Source organism: Jatropha curcas, chromosome 6 (assembly GCF_041381405.1).
Source record: "Jatropha curcas cultivar XTBG-Jc1 chromosome 6, XTBG_Jcur_1.0, whole genome shotgun sequence".
Taxonomy (NCBI): Eukaryota; Viridiplantae; Streptophyta; class Magnoliopsida; order Malpighiales; family Euphorbiaceae; genus Jatropha; species Jatropha curcas.
Genome location: NC_143156.1, coordinates 7,828,239 through 7,848,266, shown reverse-complemented (window position 1 = coordinate 7,848,266; position 20,028 = coordinate 7,828,239). Strand labels below are relative to the sequence as shown.

At 32.7% G+C, this 20,028-nt stretch overlaps 2 protein-coding genes across 2 annotated transcripts; both read left to right on the top strand.

Annotated features, from left to right (window-relative positions):
* Positions 1-340: 340 nt before the first annotated feature.
* On the top strand, positions 341-1,532 carry LOC105637071 (transcription factor MYB77). Its single transcript, XM_012220467.4, has one exon. The coding sequence runs from the start codon at positions 360-362 to the stop codon at positions 1,209-1,211; it is 852 nt and encodes a 283-aa protein (XP_012075857.2). The 5' UTR covers positions 341-359; the 3' UTR covers positions 1,212-1,532.
* A 942-nt stretch (positions 1,533-2,474) lies between these two features.
* Positions 2,475-9,987, top strand: LOC105637080 (UNC-50 family protein). The gene is made up of 10 exons (XM_012220480.4): positions 2,475-2,803; positions 3,199-3,266; positions 4,350-4,375; positions 6,118-6,208; positions 6,865-6,960; positions 8,095-8,163; positions 8,336-8,394; positions 8,472-8,594; positions 9,450-9,521; positions 9,614-9,987. Exons 1-10 carry the CDS (start codon positions 2,714-2,716, stop codon positions 9,676-9,678), a joined length of 759 nt encoding a protein of 252 aa, XP_012075870.1. The 5' UTR covers positions 2,475-2,713; the 3' UTR covers positions 9,679-9,987.
* Positions 9,988-20,028: the final 10,041 nt, after the last annotated feature.

Sequence of the window (20,028 nt, the reverse complement as noted above, 5' to 3'; positions counted from 1 at the left end):
AATGCTATCCAGCCTGTCTCTCAGTCAAACTTATCTTAACCGCCAACATCCGCTCATTTTCTCGCGATATTTTCCCGTTGTTAACCCCCTTTCCATTTCAGCAACTTCCATAACTGTAATTAACAGTCTCCTAAGGAAACTGTGACGAGAGAAACCTTTCAAATTCCCAATTTTGCCGAGATTTTAGTTTTCAGATTCTCTAGCAATCCAAACCAGTTATACAGCTGTATAATCTCCTACTGGTAACCGGGAAATACCAGTTTATGTAACGCTTATTACACGTATCAGTTAACCGGCTCCATCAGTTACCCTAACCCTCTCCTTTATAAGCACTCTCCTAGTATAACCGTTCTCTCTATATGTCCATCACCGCCTCTCTCTGTCTCTGTATTCTTTTTCTCGTATCAATGGACCAACAGTCTATCATAGATCGGGTCAAGGGCCCGTGGAGTCCTGAAGAGGACCAACTGTTGCAGAAATTCGTTCAACGACACGGAGCGCGAAACTGGTCGTTGATTTCCAAATCGATTCCTGGTCGATCCGGAAAGTCTTGCCGTTTAAGGTGGTGCAATCAGTTGTCTCCGGAGGTAGAGCACCGACCTTTTACGCCTGAAGAAGACGAGATCATTATTAACGCACATGCTAAACAAGGCAACAAGTGGGCCACCATTGCTCGCCTCCTCAACGGCCGTACGGATAACGCGATCAAGAACCATTGGAACTCTACTTTGAAGAGGAAATACTCGGCGGCGATGTCAGAAGATGGAACGACCGATCGACTTCAACCGCCAGCGAGAAAATTTGCTAAAATAACGTCTTTTTGCAATAGTCCTTCTCCTTCTGGATCTGACGTCAGCGATGTGGGTTTGCCAGTGACGTCATCGTCTTCACATCACAACCAGGAACAAAACCTGTTTCATCGGAGAGCTGGCGTTATGACAACGCCACTCTCGTATCAGGTTGAATCAACACCGCCTCGAGAAAGTGAGACATCAAACGACGACGATCTTTCGACGGAGCTGACATTATCACTGCCAGGAAAAGGCTTCTATGGAGAGTTACTGAGTCGGCGAGAATCCGATTCCCAGGAGTTACCAATAAAATGTATTGAGAAAACGATGACGTTTAAGCCGGAGTTTTTGACGGTTATGCAAGAGATGATAAGAAAGGAAGTGAGGAATTACATGGCGGGTGTTGAAAAGGATATATAGTTAGCTGTTAAACGTTATTAACATGAGATTAACTATAAAACGGAACCTTTTTCATAATTTTTTTTTTTTCCTGGTGAAAAAAAAGGACTGTACAGCAAAAAATAGAGCCTTAAAGCAGGAAAACAAATTCAGATTTTTTTTTCAAAAGTTACTTTTTATTACACTCTTTTCTTCGGTAGTACGGTTGCGTACTATTGTAGTACTACAATATTTGGGACGCTTTTCCGTTCTGGGAGTGGCTGGTGACTTGATATTGCACAGTAGTCATATGTTATTGGTTTGTGGTTTTAAATGCATGATATATATATTTTTTGAAATACATGATATTGTAATATACTTATTTAATTATTTAATTTTTAATAATTTAAATATTGACACTCACTATACCTAAAATAGCCTTATTGTCACAACCTTGATCAATAATTATATTTTATAATGTTTTTATTAATTTCAAATTATATAAAATCTCTTTTTTTTTAAAAAAAAACCAAATATTTTTTCACATGATAACTAATGAATTTGAAAGTTTTCATAAATTACTATTTAGTGTTAATAGAATAAAATTTTCACTTGCAATAAGGATATTATACAGTATTAAGTTAACATAATATATGTCTTGTTTAATATAAATATTTAAACATGACCATATCCTAATTTTAATTTTCTAAAATTAATAACAAATAAAGTGTCTTAGACCAAAATAGATGACAATATACCAATTAAATTACACCAAGTAATGGAATTACAAAATTTTAAATAGTTTAAAAAAAAAAGTTTCAAATTCCCAATATTTCCGTTCAAGAAACTATTACTTCAGTGTAATAATTTTATTTGTTTCATTCAAAAATAATAATCCATCATTTTAAAATTATCAGAAAATTTTAGGTTTAAAAAATACAAATGGAAACCTTAATTATTAATTAACCATAACACGTTTGAAATTGAAATTTATTTTAAATATTAATCTTTTTACCTTCAGAATCTATTTTTAAGACTCAAGATTAAGAACAGAAGGCGGCACTAAGGTTTGGCAATTTAACATGTCAACCAAACACCGGTGATACATATCAAAACATAGATCAATTTATTTTAAATATAAATAAATATCGTAATTTTGAAGTATTATTATTAATTAATTAGAAAATAACTTCAAAGCAGGATTTAAGTTGCTACTATTATTTTTTTCAGATCCAATCCACAGGGGTGTCTCCTAGTTCTTACTAATAGCTGGGCCGAACAATTGGCCCAAAATTGCCCCATCAGGTAGTCATTTTGGAGTCTGGACCCTGGAGAGGAGAGGGGAGAAGGATTAACACCAAATCGTCGACTCGTCGTCGTTGTCGTCGTTTTACCATCTCAATAGAAACGAAAAAGTTTCTCCTCAGATCGTCGATCAGGTATCTGCCCGCCTTCCCTGAAATCGAAGTAGGCGGAGGAGAAGAAGAAGACGAAGAAGAAGAAGAAAGAACAGCATAGCTGCTTAACAAAGAAAAGGAAGAGAGATGTTGCCAACGTCGTCGAAAGCCCGTACATCCTTTTCTAGTTCTCGACCTAACTCCATGTTTCCTCAGTACCTCCGTCGAATTGTCAAGGTCTGCATCTCTTCTCTCAAGATCTGATTTCCATTCTACTTTTAACTTCTCATCTCAGTTGGATCCAATAGTTAATAATATTTCAAAATTTCTCACCCATTGCTTGCAAATGTTGAATTAGCCTCTGCAACCTTAAATCATGAAATTGTGAAATTCGCCGTGTCCGGATCACAATTGGCAATGGGAATTGATTAGTAGTTAAACGTTTTTATCAAAGCTTACTGCAATTTGGTAATAATTATTGATGAATGTGGTTGTGTGTATATATAGCAATTTTGCTTTTGGCCTCTCTTGCATGAGTTTATGAGCATCAGTATTGTAAATTAATCTATTGATTTTGTACTTAACAGTTATTTTATTTTATATTAATTGTTTTGGCTCATTGTTCATTGTAGTGGCAACAAATGGATATTGAATATACTTTCTGGCAAATGCTTCACCTTTGCACCTCACCAAAAGTTGTGTAAGATTCCTTCTTATTTCTGTCTCTCTTCACTTTCGCCATGATTGGTTTTAGGGTGTAGTTCATGATCATCTTTTTTATGCGTTTTCTTTTGTTATTAGAGCTAAATAAATAAAAAAAAAAAATCCAAAAATATATTTCAAGTATCAGTTGATATACATATTCCATTGTCATTGTATAAGTTATGATACTCTATGGAAGATGTTTTCAAAATTCAAAACATCCCAAACGCTGACACCAATAATGGATTATGCATGGTTGGGGAAAATGAACTTATATTTTATGCATATTATATGGGAAGAGAGCTACATACAGTGGAGGGAGAAGATAGAATTCTGTCTGTTCTTTCTAAAAAAATCATTTTTAAAAAAAAAAATCTCAATTTGGTATTCAATAAATTGACACTTTTGACCTGGCTGTAGTTGACACAATATTGAACTAGGTTAATAGACAATTGACCATAAACAGTGGTTGCAAATGATACATATGTTTCTTAGGTCATTAATCCAAGTCATCATTCTATTTTTGTATGTATCTTTAGAGACTAACCTTCCAGGAGGAAGAACAACTAATGGATGCTGCCTTACATTTTCCTTGCTTTTCAAGCTATCATTTTATTGCTCATTCTTTGGTCATGTCTATTTTCCAGTATTACTGGAGACCAAAGTATTCTCAACGTAATATTTTTTTTCTTAAAGATAATTATAATGGTGATTTTGGATTGCTGCAAAAGGCTATTTTTTACTGTTGAAAGTTATTTTTCTTTGCTTCAAAAAATTTCACAGTTCAGCGGAAACTGTCTTTTCTGATTTGTGAGTTCAAAATTCAGAATCTTCTCAAGTGCATTTAGTCATTCACCCCTTCCTATGTTTCCGAGGCCCTGGGTAAAGCCTTAACCTATTTATGTTTAGTGAAAGAATTATAAGCAGCATGATTAAATGGTGTTGTTGTTTACAATGTGGAAAACTTATCTATAAGCTGATACAGTCTTGTGTGTGTATAAGCTTCCTATTGGTTCACTAGTTGGAAAATTTCTAATCAAGTAATTTTGGATTTTGCATGTGTTTCTGGATGATGTGGCAGCTATCAGCACACTAAATATCATAAACGTAAGTTGATTATCCCATTGAAGAACCTTATTTTATTTTTTGTAGGGGATCTGGAAAAGAACTATTTATGGGGCTACACTACGTGATTACTTGTATTTTGTTTTCCAGCAAAACTTTACGCTCTTTTTTTAGAAAATTTTTTACCATTATGATTTAATTCGTAGGCTATCATAATAGTATACTATGATTTTGTGTTAGAGACGAGAAAAATATATTTCAAATTTACAGCAACCTCCATATGCAGTAGAACCAAATAATTAGATGCTGTTCAGTATTGTTTTAAGGGATAATTTTGCTGTTGGCGTCTGATTCTTTTCCAATTTTTTAGTGCTTAATTTTTTGTTTTTTTGTTTTTACAATCAAGTGTTTGAACGGAAAAATTTGTTCAATAGGTGCATTTGGCCGGATACTATAATGGCCTAATTTACTACCTCTCCACTCTATTCATTGCCCTCAATTTTTCTCTCACTCTCTTTCTACTGCATTTTCTCTCAGTTTGTTGATTTTTCTTGGAAAATTGAAGAGAATTTGAGAGAGAAAAAGTGGAAGGGGAAAGGATGAATGGAATGGAGGGTTACAGGAAGTTTTTTGAAATATGCTTAATCATCATGGCTTGTTCTCAGTCTATGTCATATGATTGCTTTTTTAGGATAACAAGCTGATGTGTCAAGTGAATATCTTTCTTGCTGGTAACTATGATTCTTCTGTTCTATGATTATATCCTTCACTTCTTTTAGAGGATCCACAGCTTGAATTGTTAGCTTTGCAGTTGTGCAAAAATTCCTGAAATTTTTCTTGTCGTTCTTGGAAGTTGTCCTTGTCAAGTGTTTCTCTAAGTGTTATATTTTATTTTATGTGTCCTAAGACAATGAAATATGAAGTTCAGCTGAACATACAGAAATTCAATGATATTGTTGAAATATACAGGAAATCGTTGTGAGAACAGAAATTATTAGAAGGTTGGTTACCATATAAGATGAATGAATCTACTAGTACTAGTGTGATAAGTTTTCAAGTAACCCTTTAAAACCTTTACTGTACATTCTCATTGACGAGATGCTTAATAGCTTTTTCTTTTTTGGTATATGTACAAACAATAGTACAAAGGAAAATAAACTTAAAAGGTAAAAATAAAAGTCCACTTCTATGGGTTTTGAAATAAAAATAGCTGGAAAATAGCATTTGTTCTCATAAAATGGATTGTGTCATTAAGCAAAGTAAGATTGAAATAAAGTAACTGTACATTAAATTTTCTCTGCACTGTATCTAGCCTTCCAATAATAAGGATGATATCTGGTGTTCCAATAATAAGTGTGAGGTATTGATTTCTCCTCTTCAGAAGTAGTGTAAGTTTTCAGATTATAAGCAAATAAGCCTATTTGGTAAGTTTAGGAAGAAAATTGTAGGAAACAGTAGTATCAGTTATTCTTGTTCTTGTCAGTTCTAGTGTATATGTATTGTGTTAATATTCCCACAAGGTTAATGTTGGTGGAAATTACACAAGTATGTTGCAATAGCATTAATGTTGGTGGCAATTACATATCCCAAATGTGCATAGGTAGAAGAAAAAAAGTTCATGTTCTTAGTTAATTTTTTTGCCATTCATGCAATTGTTGAATGAATTTTCTGTTTGAGGATGTTTCTGGTAATTTTTTCTTCCTCTTGTTTGAGGTAACATTGGCAACTTTTGCTACTAGTAAATAGGATAAAAATTTGAAATGTTGCCTTCCCTTTTGGTGCAGAAACTAAGAATCAATGGGCACGTGATGATCCAGCTTTTGTTGTAATCTGCAGTCTCTTATTGGCAGTTGCCACTCTGGCTTATTGTGCGGCGTAAGTTGCTTTCTTCCTTCCTGTGAGTACTAGAAAATGTGATGAACTGCTGTTATGATATCAGTAATTAATAAGTGATACTAAGTTATTGCCTGGTTTCTGCGAGAAATCCTTTCGGGAACTCTTGTTAGGGGCTTTATTCTATGATGAATTTGAAGTGGTTATTATGTGTATGCATGATTGCACAATGCTATGTATTGGAGTTTTGATATCTAACTTTTGCAAAGCAACTTTGCACGTGCATCAGCAGGCAATGCTGCAAGCTTTTCATTTTATTTTATTTAGTCTTTTAGATGATGATATTGAGAAACAATGGCCTACAGCATGCTCTTGGGTTATTTGAGTAAACACCAGGTACTTCGTTGCCCACCTTTTACCAGTTGCTGGTAAATGATGGAGCCAATTATAGGATTTGAAACCATTCTGACAGCTTGTAGAGAAAGCCTGCTAATGAGATTATTGTGGCAGGGCCGAGTCAACAGTTATTTTCTTATGTCTAACTTCCAAATTAAGCAAGTTTACAATCATTTTCTTTTGGGATTATCTATCTTTTATTTTACTGTTAGAGATTTCTCTTTTCTACTGTCTTATCCATGAGTTTTGTTGTTCCCCGCTTTACAAAATCTCATCTTCTTAATCTCTTCTTTTTATTTCAGGTATGACCATAGTGCTGCACATGCTGTTTTTGTAGTTGTTTCTGTATTACTTTTCCATTTTTTAGTTACTGGAGCAGTTCTGGCTACATGTTGTTGGTGAGCCACCACCCTTCCTACTAAATATAATTTTGAATGCCAACAACAATGGATTGTGTCACCATCTTAAATGCTCATGTATTGGTTATAAAGTTAGCAGTTTCAATAAGCAAAATCTGCATTTCAAAATCTTGTCTCTTCTACTTCCAATCACTTTCAAGTTTTTTTGTGTGCTCTGTTTTTATTTGACATCAATTATATGCTTCCATAAAGGAATAAAGGTCAATTTGATCCCTGAACTTGTTTAGCACGGTAAAAAAGGTCAGATTTGACCTTTTGGGCCAATTTAGCTCTTGAAATTTGTACAAAATGATTAAAAAGACCGATTTCACTTTTTAGGCCAATTTAACCCTTGAGCCTGTTTTGATTTTTATAAATTAATAATTGATTTAATTTAATATGATTGATTTTTTATCCTTTTTTGTCTTACACTAAGAACACTCGGATCAAACTTTTGAGGGGTTAAATTGGGTTAAAAAGTAAAATTGGATCTTTTTAATTATTTTATACAAGTTCAAGGGCTAAATTGGTCCAAAAGGTCAAATTTGACCTTTTTGATCATGCTAAACAAGTTCAGGGACCGGATTGGCCTTTATTCCTTCCATAAATGCAAACAAATGAAGAATAAAATGGAAACTATGAGAGAGAAATTGAAACATCTATTGTCTAATGTCAAACTAGGAGGTTGAAATTGAAACATCTTAAACAAGGACATAATTGAAACTACAATGAAAGTTGACGGTCAAATTTTGGCATTCCACTTATCAGCGGAAGTTTCACTCAAACAGGATTAATTGATAAATTGGAATTTAGGTAAATACGTTAGAATTAGTGAATTACTTTCAATTGTTGTCTCTAGTTTTCCAAATTGTTTCACAATCTGGATGTGAATTAATTGCCTTAGTGGTGTCTGGACTTTTCTGAGATTCCAATGCTAATTACAGAATGCAATTCCGGGTTTTCTCATCCCTAATAAGTAGAATTTAAGATATATAATTTTGCCTCTTTTTTGTAGGATTCAAAATTAAAATTTCATTTCTTGAATTCCTTAATTTGCATATTTGGTTAGACCTTGTATATCATTTGTTTCAGCATGCTGGCATGATTGTTGTTCCATTTGTCAATTCCGTTCAGGTTCCTGACTAATGCATACCTTAAGGAGGAGGCTCCAAATAGCCATGTGGTTGAGCAACGAGTTGAATGGCAAGTGCAGAAACTTTTTGATTCCCACTACTTTGGAAATATGTTTTCAGTAACGATGAGCATGGGAAAACTTGTTTGTATATGCTTACAACTTTTTGCAAGTTGCTAAGAGGTTCAGTATTTAAAATTTCTGACTTCCTCTCTTTTGTTTCCTTCTCCTCTTTGGTTGAAGGCTTTATGCATTTGACGTGCACTGCAATTCTTTCTTCCCAATGTTTGTTATGCTTTACGGTAATTGCTACTTCTGTAATTTTTCAATCCTCAGGTCTTTCTACCAGAATGTTAACTATGTCTTGATTTTGTTGCAGTTGTGCATTATTTTCTGTCCCCACTTTTGGTAGCCCATGGTTTCATACCTGTATTGCTGTCAAATCTGCTTTTCATGGTGGCAGCCTCATACTACCATTATCTCAACTTTTTAGGTTATGATGGTAAGTAATTTTTGAATAAAATGAGAAATATCTTGGCGATAGTAAAAATAAATTTAATGTGTTAGGTGAATCCTTTTAAGCTTATCTTCATATTTGATTTTTTGGCTTTCCTGAACTATTTTTCTACTAGGATCCAGAATGAGATTACTTTTGTGCAAAATGTTTAGGGATTGTTTGTAAAGAAATAACATCGATGAATGGCCATCCATCTAATTGAATGTTCCAAAGTTTGACTGAACTGGCCCTTGTTTTCGGGTTTGAGGTTTATTCCTACACATGTTCTCTGTATGATTGTGTGTTAGATTGCTTTAGAAAGTGGTCCAACCGGTCCTGTAAATGCAAACCTCTTATGTGACAGTCATGACTTATTTTATTTTCTCAAAGATTTAAAGCAAGGTGCTGTCTTAGAAACTTGAAGCGAAGTTTATGGAAGTGGAATAACACCAGTATACTAAGACGACATAAAATGCTTGTTAAGCATGGCCATTTACTTTGTTTGCATTGATTGTTTAACACTTACCTTTAAATTTTTGTCCTATCGTGCTAACCTTGCTTTCCAATTAACTAAATGTTTATTCAAAAGTTCTGGTGAGATGATGTGCATACTCTTGTTCATATGCAAATAGAACCTATCGTTTCATACAAAAAAGTAGCATTGATTTTTCGCTTAGTGATTCGGTTATACTATGTATAGTAACTTGATCAGGGTGAATATTTGAGACAGATTATCACTAGTCATGTTCAATTAATTTTGGATGTGCATTCAATCTCAAGTTGGTGAATTTCTCAGTAAAAAACAGCTACATCATCGCCTGTTTACTAATTAATTTACTGCTATCATGTCTTATCTTTCAGTTCTACCATTTTTGGAGAGGACAACCTTTTTCCTGTATCCAATTGGTGTTGTTATTGTCCTTTCTCCTATTTGTAAGTATAAAAAAGCAACAAGTTCTATTTTGGTCTTCATTTTGGCTTCTCAAGTCTCGCCACAACTTTGATTTCTTTTGAACTTCTTGCAGTGATTTTAAGTGGCTTCAATCCTTCAAGATATTTTATGAATATTTACTTTAGCCAAAGGCTGTGATTTACTAAGCTAACACTTCGAAATAGCACATACGATGAGGTTGGGGATAGTTTGGAGACTGCATCAATTGTGGGAAGGCACGATTGCGAATTCTTTTGCATGCATGTAAAAGTGAAAGGAAGGTTTGCAAATTGAAAAATCTTTGTTGCTTTCATTGTAGTCCTATTCCCTTACAAAAGGAAATCAGAAAACTGAAAGTCAGATAGTTTTTTGATAGAAGTATCATTGATCAAGTGGATATGTAACCTGTCAATTCTGTATTTTCCAATTTGTTTTTTTCTGCTCAATCTGGAAAATTGATTTTGATAATCCTTTTTGCCCTGTTTTCACTTTTCCATTCATTCTCGATACAATTTTTAAATATTGGATTTTCCGTTATTTAAATCGTATGAAAATTACACAGAAACTTGTGAATCTCTGCTTGTGAACCTGTGGGGAAAAGTTTAACTGTTTGGGTTTATTTATTTATTTTTACCTTTCATTTTGGGAGGCAACTGAAGCATGTTAGTAATGTCTGATGTTGCTTCTAATAGTTGATGATTATAACTTATAACTAGAGGAAAGGAACTCCTTTCGTCCCAGAAAGATTGTTTTACATGTTGCATGTGCTGAGCATTTATTTTGACATAAGAGACTTAAAAGGAAAAATGATACATAAAAATTGTGTTAAATAAGTATTTTATTATATTTTCTTAAATATTTTGGAGAGGAAAAGGTAATTTTTATGAGATTTGAGGCCTTTTTCTCTTCGAAAAATAAAGACTTGCATTCGCATTTTAAAAATATCATCTGAAAAAAAAGGTGGTTTTCCTTGGAATATAATTTTCCTACAACTGATTTGCTATTGTTTAGTTATGGTACCGAAAATATTGATAATATTGAAATTTAGTTTAAAAATATTAGAAAATTTAATTTATAGGACTATAAAAATATTTAAAAAATAGCACATTAAGTCATAATTTAATGGTATGAATCTCCCGACACTTCAAAAAGAAAAAATTAAAATATAAAAATTTAATGTTTTGAAATTTATTTTCGAATATGAAAAAAGAAAAATATAGCCGAAAAGACCTATTAATCAAGTTGTCAATATTTGGTCCATTTCTTATATATAAGAGAAAATTAGTATTTTTTTTTTCAGAATTATATATAAATGCAGTAAAATATATTTAAAAATATTGAATTATTATGTGTTTGAGTATAAATTTGTTTTTAAAAACGTAAGATTGTAATGTTTATAAAAAAAATGTAATAAATAATAAATTACAATAATATTCTTAACTTATATAACACTTAATTTTTTAGAACAGTACTTTATAATAAATACATAAACACTAATACAATAAAACCTTTTCAAAATAATGAATTACCGGAAAATATAAATATGATTCAAAAACAGTTAATCAATATAACACAATAAAAATCTAAATGAATTACATTTTGGAAAAGACATACTACTTATTTCAAAAGACATAATATATTTTCTGTATTAATCGTTTACTCTAATTTTTTAAATTGGATTATTAATTAACAAAATGTATTACTTTCTTAAATTAATAACATTTTGAACACAATTATAATTTTTGAAGTTAGTAGTCATATATAGCGAATGTAGCATGATTATGAAATAAAAATTAGTTATACATTTGGTAAATTTTTGGAAGGTTGTGAATAATTTTGGTGCATAACTCATTTATAATATGTTCTAACTTGTCATATCTTTTTATCACATAATTTGTTTAACCTATTGTGATATTTCATTTGTCAACATGCTTCCAAAGTTTAGTATTTTTAAATGAATAATTGTTATTATTATTATTATTATTATTATTATTTAATGCTAAAATAAGAAGTATCACAAGCTAATTTTATTTGGCAGATGCCTGAAAGGTGGGAATAGCCCATTTTGAACATTCTGCTTAAGATTTGAACATGAAAACTCAAGTAAGAAATCTAAAATTTTAGTTGTTGGTAAGTATCCCATTTTGGATATTACTTAATAAGTATTATATATGGAAAAATTACATATTTAAGTCCCTTAATTTATTGAGCTTTTGTTATTAAGCTCTTGAAATTTTATTTTTTGAAATTGAACCCTTTAACTTTTATTTTGATAAAGATTAAGCTTTAAATTGATTAAGAGTAAATGATAAATCCAAATAATTAACCACAAAAATAAACCCATAATAATGTGAGATATGAAAGTCTCGTTTAAAAAATAAAGACTTAATTTTAACAAAAATAAAAATTTAGGGACTTAATATGGAAAATAAAAGTTTAGGATTAATTTAAACAAAAATAAGAAAATCTTGCTCGTTTAACACTCGTGATTATTATTTTTCTCGACCCTCAATTAAATAACAGTTTATTTTTAACAAAAATAAAAATTCAAGAATTTAATATTGACAAATAAAAGTTTAGAGATTTAATGTCAAAACTTAATAAGTACATGAATTTAAATATATATTTTTTGTTATATATATTTATTGAAGAAATTGTAAGAATTATTTTATTTTATTTTATTTTTAACTCCATCAATGTGAATGAGTATGATTCGTGTAAGAGTGAGAGCATAAGTTCTTTCTCAAAAAACGTATTGCTCAAAAAACAAAATTAAGGATTAATTCAAAAATATTAAAGGATGATATATAAATAGAGATCCTCTTATTAAACCTCATTTACAAATACTTTTTAAACTAATATAAAACAAAGTTCATGGAGCTCGTTTACTCTTTACAATGGCATAACAAACAAGCGATGAAAGGATTTGCTGGTCGAAATAAAAAAGAAATAAGTATGGAAGAATAGATGAGTAAGACATTAGAGAAACGTTATACTTGTATCATATTGTATATCTTGATGTATTTTTTGTGCTTATATATAATTTTCAAGAACATACCATGTATAATAAGAGAAGGTTAATATTTTACATTGAGGAAGGATTGAAGTGAAATTTTGATGGCTGAAATTTTTGTATGTTGCAAAAATGATATAAGAATTGATAGAACAGGGAGAATTTGAGTGTTAATGGAATAAGGTTATTTTTATTATTTTATTAAAAATTAATTAAAAAAAAAAGATTTTAAATGGAACAGCTATTCTGTTCACAAAATCAGAAATAAAATAATCTATTTTTCAAATAATAAGGATATAGTAATAGTATTATGTAAATTCTAAAAATTAAATTTTATTAAGAATACGTTATAGATATCATAATAATAATTTTTTCTTGATTTGTAGATTGATGATCCAATTTAGCTATGGCTAGGTTTACCAAAACATTTCTTTTCTTACATGTAAATTGGTTATTAGTTTACTCTAATATCTCTACCTTTTCAAATTAGATTATTAGTAATAAGATATATTTACTTTTTAAAATTAATAATTTTCAACTTAATAATATTTTTACAAGTTAGTAGTATTTTGTTATATATAATTAAATATAGTAAATATAGCATGACTATAAAATAAAATACTCACAGCATGGAATGGAAAGTTTGTGAGTATAATCATCCTAAACTGGTTTTCACAAGACTTTTACATTCCAAATTAATGTAAATGAGTGAGAGAATCAGAAAAAAAAAAAAAAATATATATATATATATATATATAAAATTGATTATTTAATATGAAAATAATATAATATTATTTTTCCAATTTTAAATATAGAGTGCAATTAATCTTTAAATTTCATTTTAGGGTACAATCGAATAAACAAAATGCAATGGGAGCAAAAAGAAAATCATGGTATTTTCACGTTAGGATGGTATAAAAATGACAATTATATATGTACATTGTTGGGAAAATCGCTATTTTTCCCGACAAGTGGTATCAGAGCCAAGTTGTTAGGCGGAGCTTTTAGTGTTAAAATAATTTCTTGTAATTATAAGTATGCTCTGTGGTTGCGGCTTAGTATGATCTTCCACATCAGAAATACTGTTGTTAGAAATTATTTTATTTTAAAAGCAGGTGGAGTTTTGGAAGTCTTGAAGCGGGTGGAGCTTTGCTTTGGTGTGCTTGAGTATCGGTGGTGAATGTCCTGACGATAATTATTGAAGTTATTCTATTATGATAATATACCGTGCATGTAACTTCTGTCTAGAAGGACCGGATTTTAAGTGGGACCACTTGTGACCCCTCCGTCCAACTGAGATTTTACGTGGAATGGTAATATTGTCTAGGAGATCATTGTGATCTTTCCTGGGTATTGCCGAATCGGTTTACTTCACTAATTATTGGGTTCACTGTTATAAGCACAAGTAAGCATGTCGGCTATGAGATGTGAGATTGAGAAATTTGACGGGAGAATGAATTTTGCACTGTGGCAAGTGCAAGTCAAAGACGTGTTGATTCAATCTGGACTGCATAAGGTTTTGAAGGGTAAACCAGTCAGCGGAAAGAATTCAGGAAAAGACAGTAGCAGTGGAGACTCAGAAAAATCCAAGATTAGCGATGAAGAATGGGAGGAGCTGGATATCAAAGCGGCAAGTCAAATTCGCATGTGTCTAGCAAAAAATGTTCTTGCTAATGTGCTTGGATTGTCCACGACAAAGAAGTTGTGGGAGAAATTGGAAGAATTGTACCAGGGCAAAAATATATCCAATAGGTTATATTTGAAGGAGCAATTTCATACGTTGAAAATGGCGGAAAATACAAAGCTGTCAGATCATCTGAGTGTTCTTAATGGCATCGTCTCTGAATTAGAAACTCTTGGAGTGCAAACCGAAGATGAAGATAAAACTCTCCGACTCATCCTGTCACTTCCTTCGACATATGAGCACATGAAACCTGTTCTGAAATATGGTAGTAAGGAAGTGGTGTATGCAGATGTGGTTAGTAAGCTCCTTACTGAGGAGAGAAGACTGAATGAAATGAAAAATAAATCATATGAGGATTCAGCTTTATTTGTCGGTACCAAGAAAAAGAATAAAAGCTCCGGAAAGAGGAAGGTTGTCTGCTGGGTTTGTGGCCAAACTGGACACGTGAGGAAGGATTGCTCGAACGGTGGAGCTGATTCGGCTAGAAGCTCTAACGTTGTTGCTGCCAATGTGATCTCCTGTGGCGAAGGAGATGATGTGATCTCTCTGTAATTGAGAGATGTATGTCCTCATGGCATGATTGCTACTCGTTAGGATGCCATGAAAGAGGACGGATTATTGGTAGCTGGTCCACGGAAATGCGCACGGCATTGGTTGACAGTTGATGCAAAGTGTGTGGTGGAAAAAATATGTCGATGGCTAATGAACTCTCGGAAAAGTCAACAGGAGGGTTGCACCATAAACTATTAGCGGGATTCGACATGGCCGATGGAAAATTCTTGGAGTCGGTAAAGTGGTTCCAAGTGGCGATACTCTTTTATGGTGGAGTATGATAATTCTTGACGATAAGAATTATGATTGTCGGTAGCAGACAATGTTGTGTTTTTTTTTTTATTTTATTTTCAAGGTGGAGATTGTTAGCCGCCGTTGTTGAAAACAAAAGAAAAAAAAATATAAAAAAAATTAGTTTTTGCTTAATCCCACATCGGGGAGATAAGCAAAGTGAAGGTAGTAATTTGGCTATAAAATGGAAGCAATGTTTAGGTTTTCAGACACACCAAAACACACCAAAAACACTTGAGTGCTTTTTATATTAGGGATTTAGAGTAAGTCTCTTGGAGTCCCTTGGAGTATAAAATATTTGGGGTGTTTTGAGGGTGTCGAGTAGAAAAATATTTTGTAATTGTGGTTGTAACAATTTGCCGCATAGTGAATATTTTTCTTGATTATCGTTTGACAACGGCCGTGGTTTTTTCTCTACTTGGGGAGTTTTCCACGTTAAATTATCGTGTTCTCTTTAATTTCTCAGTCATTATTTTATTTTTTCATTTGTTCCTGCTTGAAGCCGATCCGAAGGGCGGGAAAAATAGCGATTTTCCCAACATACATCTCTTATTTAACATTCAAGTTTTTCTCATATGCATCAAATTGTAATATTCAATTTAAAAGTTAAAAATATTCAACTTCTATCACATAGACCATTAAAAATAATCTGCTCATATAAAATTAATTTTTGTGAGAAATTAAATTTTTATATAAAATTGTGCACCAATGTATAGCTAAAGAAATGAATAAAATTTAATAACTAAAAGAAATAGGAAAAGAGTAAATAATAAAATATATAGAAAACAGTAATTATAGCAAAACATTAATACGTGAATTCCTTTTTCTTTATTAGTAAAAGGAAAATACTTAACAAACACATATAATTAAGAAATCATAAACAAATAAATAATGTTTTTTGTTATTTTATATAGAAGTCTTACTCATAGAAATAGTCGCTGAAGTCATTCCTTTACAAAATTAAAGAAAAGAGATGGGATTTTAAATATAATTTAGTGGTACAATTGCATGGTTTGGTAGGTATTGGCTTAGTTATAGCATTATCTTTAGAAATCTCAATTTTGTTATTTACTGGCATTGTAAAACTTTGTAACACCTGCTAGAATACAGAATGGTCGGCATCTGCTGCTCTTCCTTCAGGATAGGTATAGTTTGTGGTCTCTAGCTTTTCCTTCTTAATCCATTTTGGCTTTCATTGAACTTAAAACTCTGTTTTTTTCTTGCCATACTAAACTTACGTTTTAAGTATTAACATTTATCCAATCCTTTAATTCTTGCATTCAAATTTGACGGGTTTTATTGAATTCGATCCAACAAAAAGAGAGGAAATGGGTGTAGTCGTAGAGAATAAGGGAGGGGTAGGTTAGTAATTTTCTGGTTTTAATTAGTGGAATCCACGTGGCAACCCACATGGATTCCTATTTGGCGTTGACTAAATAAAAACCAAGTGAATAAGTGGGTCTATATCGTCTTACAAGGATTTCTGGCTATTCATATATGCAAAATCCAATGAATTGTTAAACAATTAATAATTTATTCACGAAATTATTAATTTTTTCTATTCATATGTCAAAATGGAAAAAATGCTCCACAGGAATAGTTTCAATTCAGAAAGGAGATAGATTCAACGAAATGCAATGTCCTAAGAATAGTTTGGAACGTAAAGAGATGAAGTCTATTCCATATGCGTCAGTAGTTGGGAGCTTAATATATGTTCAACATGTACTCGACTGGATATTAGTTTCACCGTCGGAATGTTAGGGCGATATCAAAGTAATTCCAGGATGGACCATTGGAAAGCTGCAAAGAAAGTACTTAGGTATTTACAAGGCACTAAGGATCATATACTCACTTATAGAAAGTCCAGCCATCTAGAAGTGATGGGATACTCGGATTCAGACTATGCTAGTTGTGTGATTCGAGAAAATCTACATTTGGTTACTTGTTTCTCCTAACTAGAGGAGTAATATCATGAAAAAGTGGAAAGTAGTCTGTCATTGCTACTTCCACGATGGAGGCTGAATTTGTGGCATGCTTTGAGGCTACTGTTCACGCATTATGGTTGCGGAACTTTGTCTCAGGTCTAGGCATTGTCGACAGTATAGCTAGATCGTTGATAATTTTCTGTGATAATTCCGCAGCTGTCTTCTTCTCCAAGAATAATAAGTACTCTAAAGGTGCAAAGCACATGGATTTAAAGTACCTATCTGTGAAAGAAGAAGTGCATAAACACAAAGTGTCAATTGAGCATATCGGTACTGATTTGATGATAGTGGATCCGCTAACTAAAGGTTTACCGCCCAAAATCTTCACTGGCCATGTTGATAGAATGGGCATTATAGATAAGTCCTTATTAACATGATGTTTAAACTTGTATATATATATATATATATATATATATATATATATATATATATACACATATGGTTATTTTGCTCATATTATTGTGACAATTGAGAATTCAATTAAAGATGTGTTTTGCTTATTTATGTGTTATCTACATTATAGATGTATACAATAATGGTTTGGGTGAGATAACAATAACATTGATTGTAACAATGTATTATTTGTCGAATCGTTTCTCGATTATAGTTATTATGGATTAAGATGATCTGTGATATATGGAAGGAATCATATCGATTAATGACTTGTGACCGCTATTATTCGATCCCTTTAAATTCTAATTAAGGTTAACATGATAGATTCAAGAAATGCACATGGGCCAAGTGGGAAATTGTTAGATTATTTTAATAATCTGAGTGGCTCATGTAATTAAAGGGTTGATTCTAATTAAAGTGGCCCAAGATAATAATTATTAGGCTTAATGGGATAAGGACCAGTTAGGGTTTTAATATCCTTCATCTGCCTTATAAAAGTGAATCAATAGTTTATGTTAAGAAAAGAAAAACAGAGAGTGTGACGGTTACCTCAAACACATACGGTGATAGGTTGCTTGAGAGATCGTGAAAAGAACACCCGTAGCTGTTGATTATTCTCTGACCATTAAGAGAAAACTTACGGATAAAAGGCCAAAGTGAAAAAATACAGATCTACTGTTATGGTGAGAATTGAATTACAGCAACGAGTTAATCAATAGCTATGGATCATGCTACGCTTCCGCTTATTGTGTATTCTTATTAAACAAATTCTATGAACTATAAGATTATGTTAACGCTTGCCCCCTAACAAGAACGTGTTCCCCCATCGTCGCAACATTATAAGGACCAACAATCTCAGATGCAGTAGGAATAGTGGGAAAAGAAGAGGAAAGAGGCATGGTAGGGACCAACCGAGAAGAATCAGTCACGCTTGGAGGAACATGACTCATGCATTGAATGGAGCTTGAGTCAATCGTCATAGGTTGCACACCTTGTTTGGGCTTTATAGAAATAAGAGCCCGATCAGAAGCATCCTTAGGAGAAATAATATAATCCCATTTTTAGACGAGGGGCTTAGATTATTGGTTTGGACCATGAGAGGAAGACTCCTCTAACAATATTTGATCCACTGATATAGAAACTTTAGTTTTACCTTTGGATAGACCGGGCCCAATAAGCAGCTCAGGGAGGCCAACAGAAGGCCCAATACAAGATCCTCATTAAACACCACTTCCTCAACAATCTTATCATACAAGGCAGTAAAACGATTCTTACTTACCTTGTTTGTAGTATAAAAAGTTGTATTACCTTGTACCACATCCTTAACAAATCCCTTATAGTGAGCATTACTTAGAATCCTACTTGACTTACGCCACTGACATTTGACCAACATCTAAGGACCAAACTTGTCCGTAACTTCCGGTGCAATATTCTCCGTTACCATTGATGTTGATCGGCCATATCTCGCCAACTCTTCTGCCGGAGCAGCAACAATAGCCGCCTGCTATCTAGAGTTTCCAATGTCCCTATTCAACAGAGTACAATCCTCCTATCTATGACCATAGCAACCATACTGATAACAAATGATGTGGACACCCACATATTCAAGACGGCGGACACGACAACTGAGCCTAAACTTTGATAATCAAGGTTTATTAAGATCCACTTCAACAAAAATACGAGCATATTTACCCTTAGTAACATCCAAGGTAGTCTCATCAACCCAGATAGGAACCAATCTTACAACCCAACCACATTAAAAACCTCTAATCATAATATTCCACAGGAAGATTAGGAACACAAACCCATACTAAGGCATTTGTTATCTTTACAATTTTAGGGTCAAAATTTGGATGCTACCATTGAACTGTAACATAATGATTGACGACCAGCCAAGGACCACCATAAAGCACATGTTCGTATTCAGTCTGGTTAGAAAACCTAACCATGTAGAAACCATTAATAAGATTAAAAGGCGATTTCAGGTTCCACATAATTCTCAGTTTCCGATGAGGAAACCATAACCAATAGTGCAATCTAGTAACTTAATAATCAAAGTTGTTTTCCATTTATTCCTCAGAAGATGCTTCTCCGTATTTGGAACCCTCATAGTTGGGCACTCCGGATGATCATCATCACTTCCTTCTCCATCAGACTCATCCTTTGACACTTCGACATCATCATCCGCACTCCGATCATCATGCTCCAAGTCTTCCCCTCTCAAGACAATATTACGAAAAGACGGTTTCCTTCTATGTTTCACAGGGGAACCACTTGCATCCTCATCATTATTCTCAGCAGTAACGCGTCCTGCATCTCCTATTCCAACCTTAACCTTTTCGTTACTGCGTATTTTTATATCATGTTCTTCAATTGACACCAACGGTGCCTCAGCCCCTGGCTCACGTCCTCCACACTCCGTTATATTGCTTTTAAGTTGACATATAATTTATGCGGTCCATCTAATTAATTTTTTCTTTGAAAAAATAAGCTATTTTCATTTATTTTATTTTATTTATTTACCCGATCCAATTTAATGCAATGCAAATATTCAATAGGTATTAATTTTATCGGCGGATGAGATATGGATA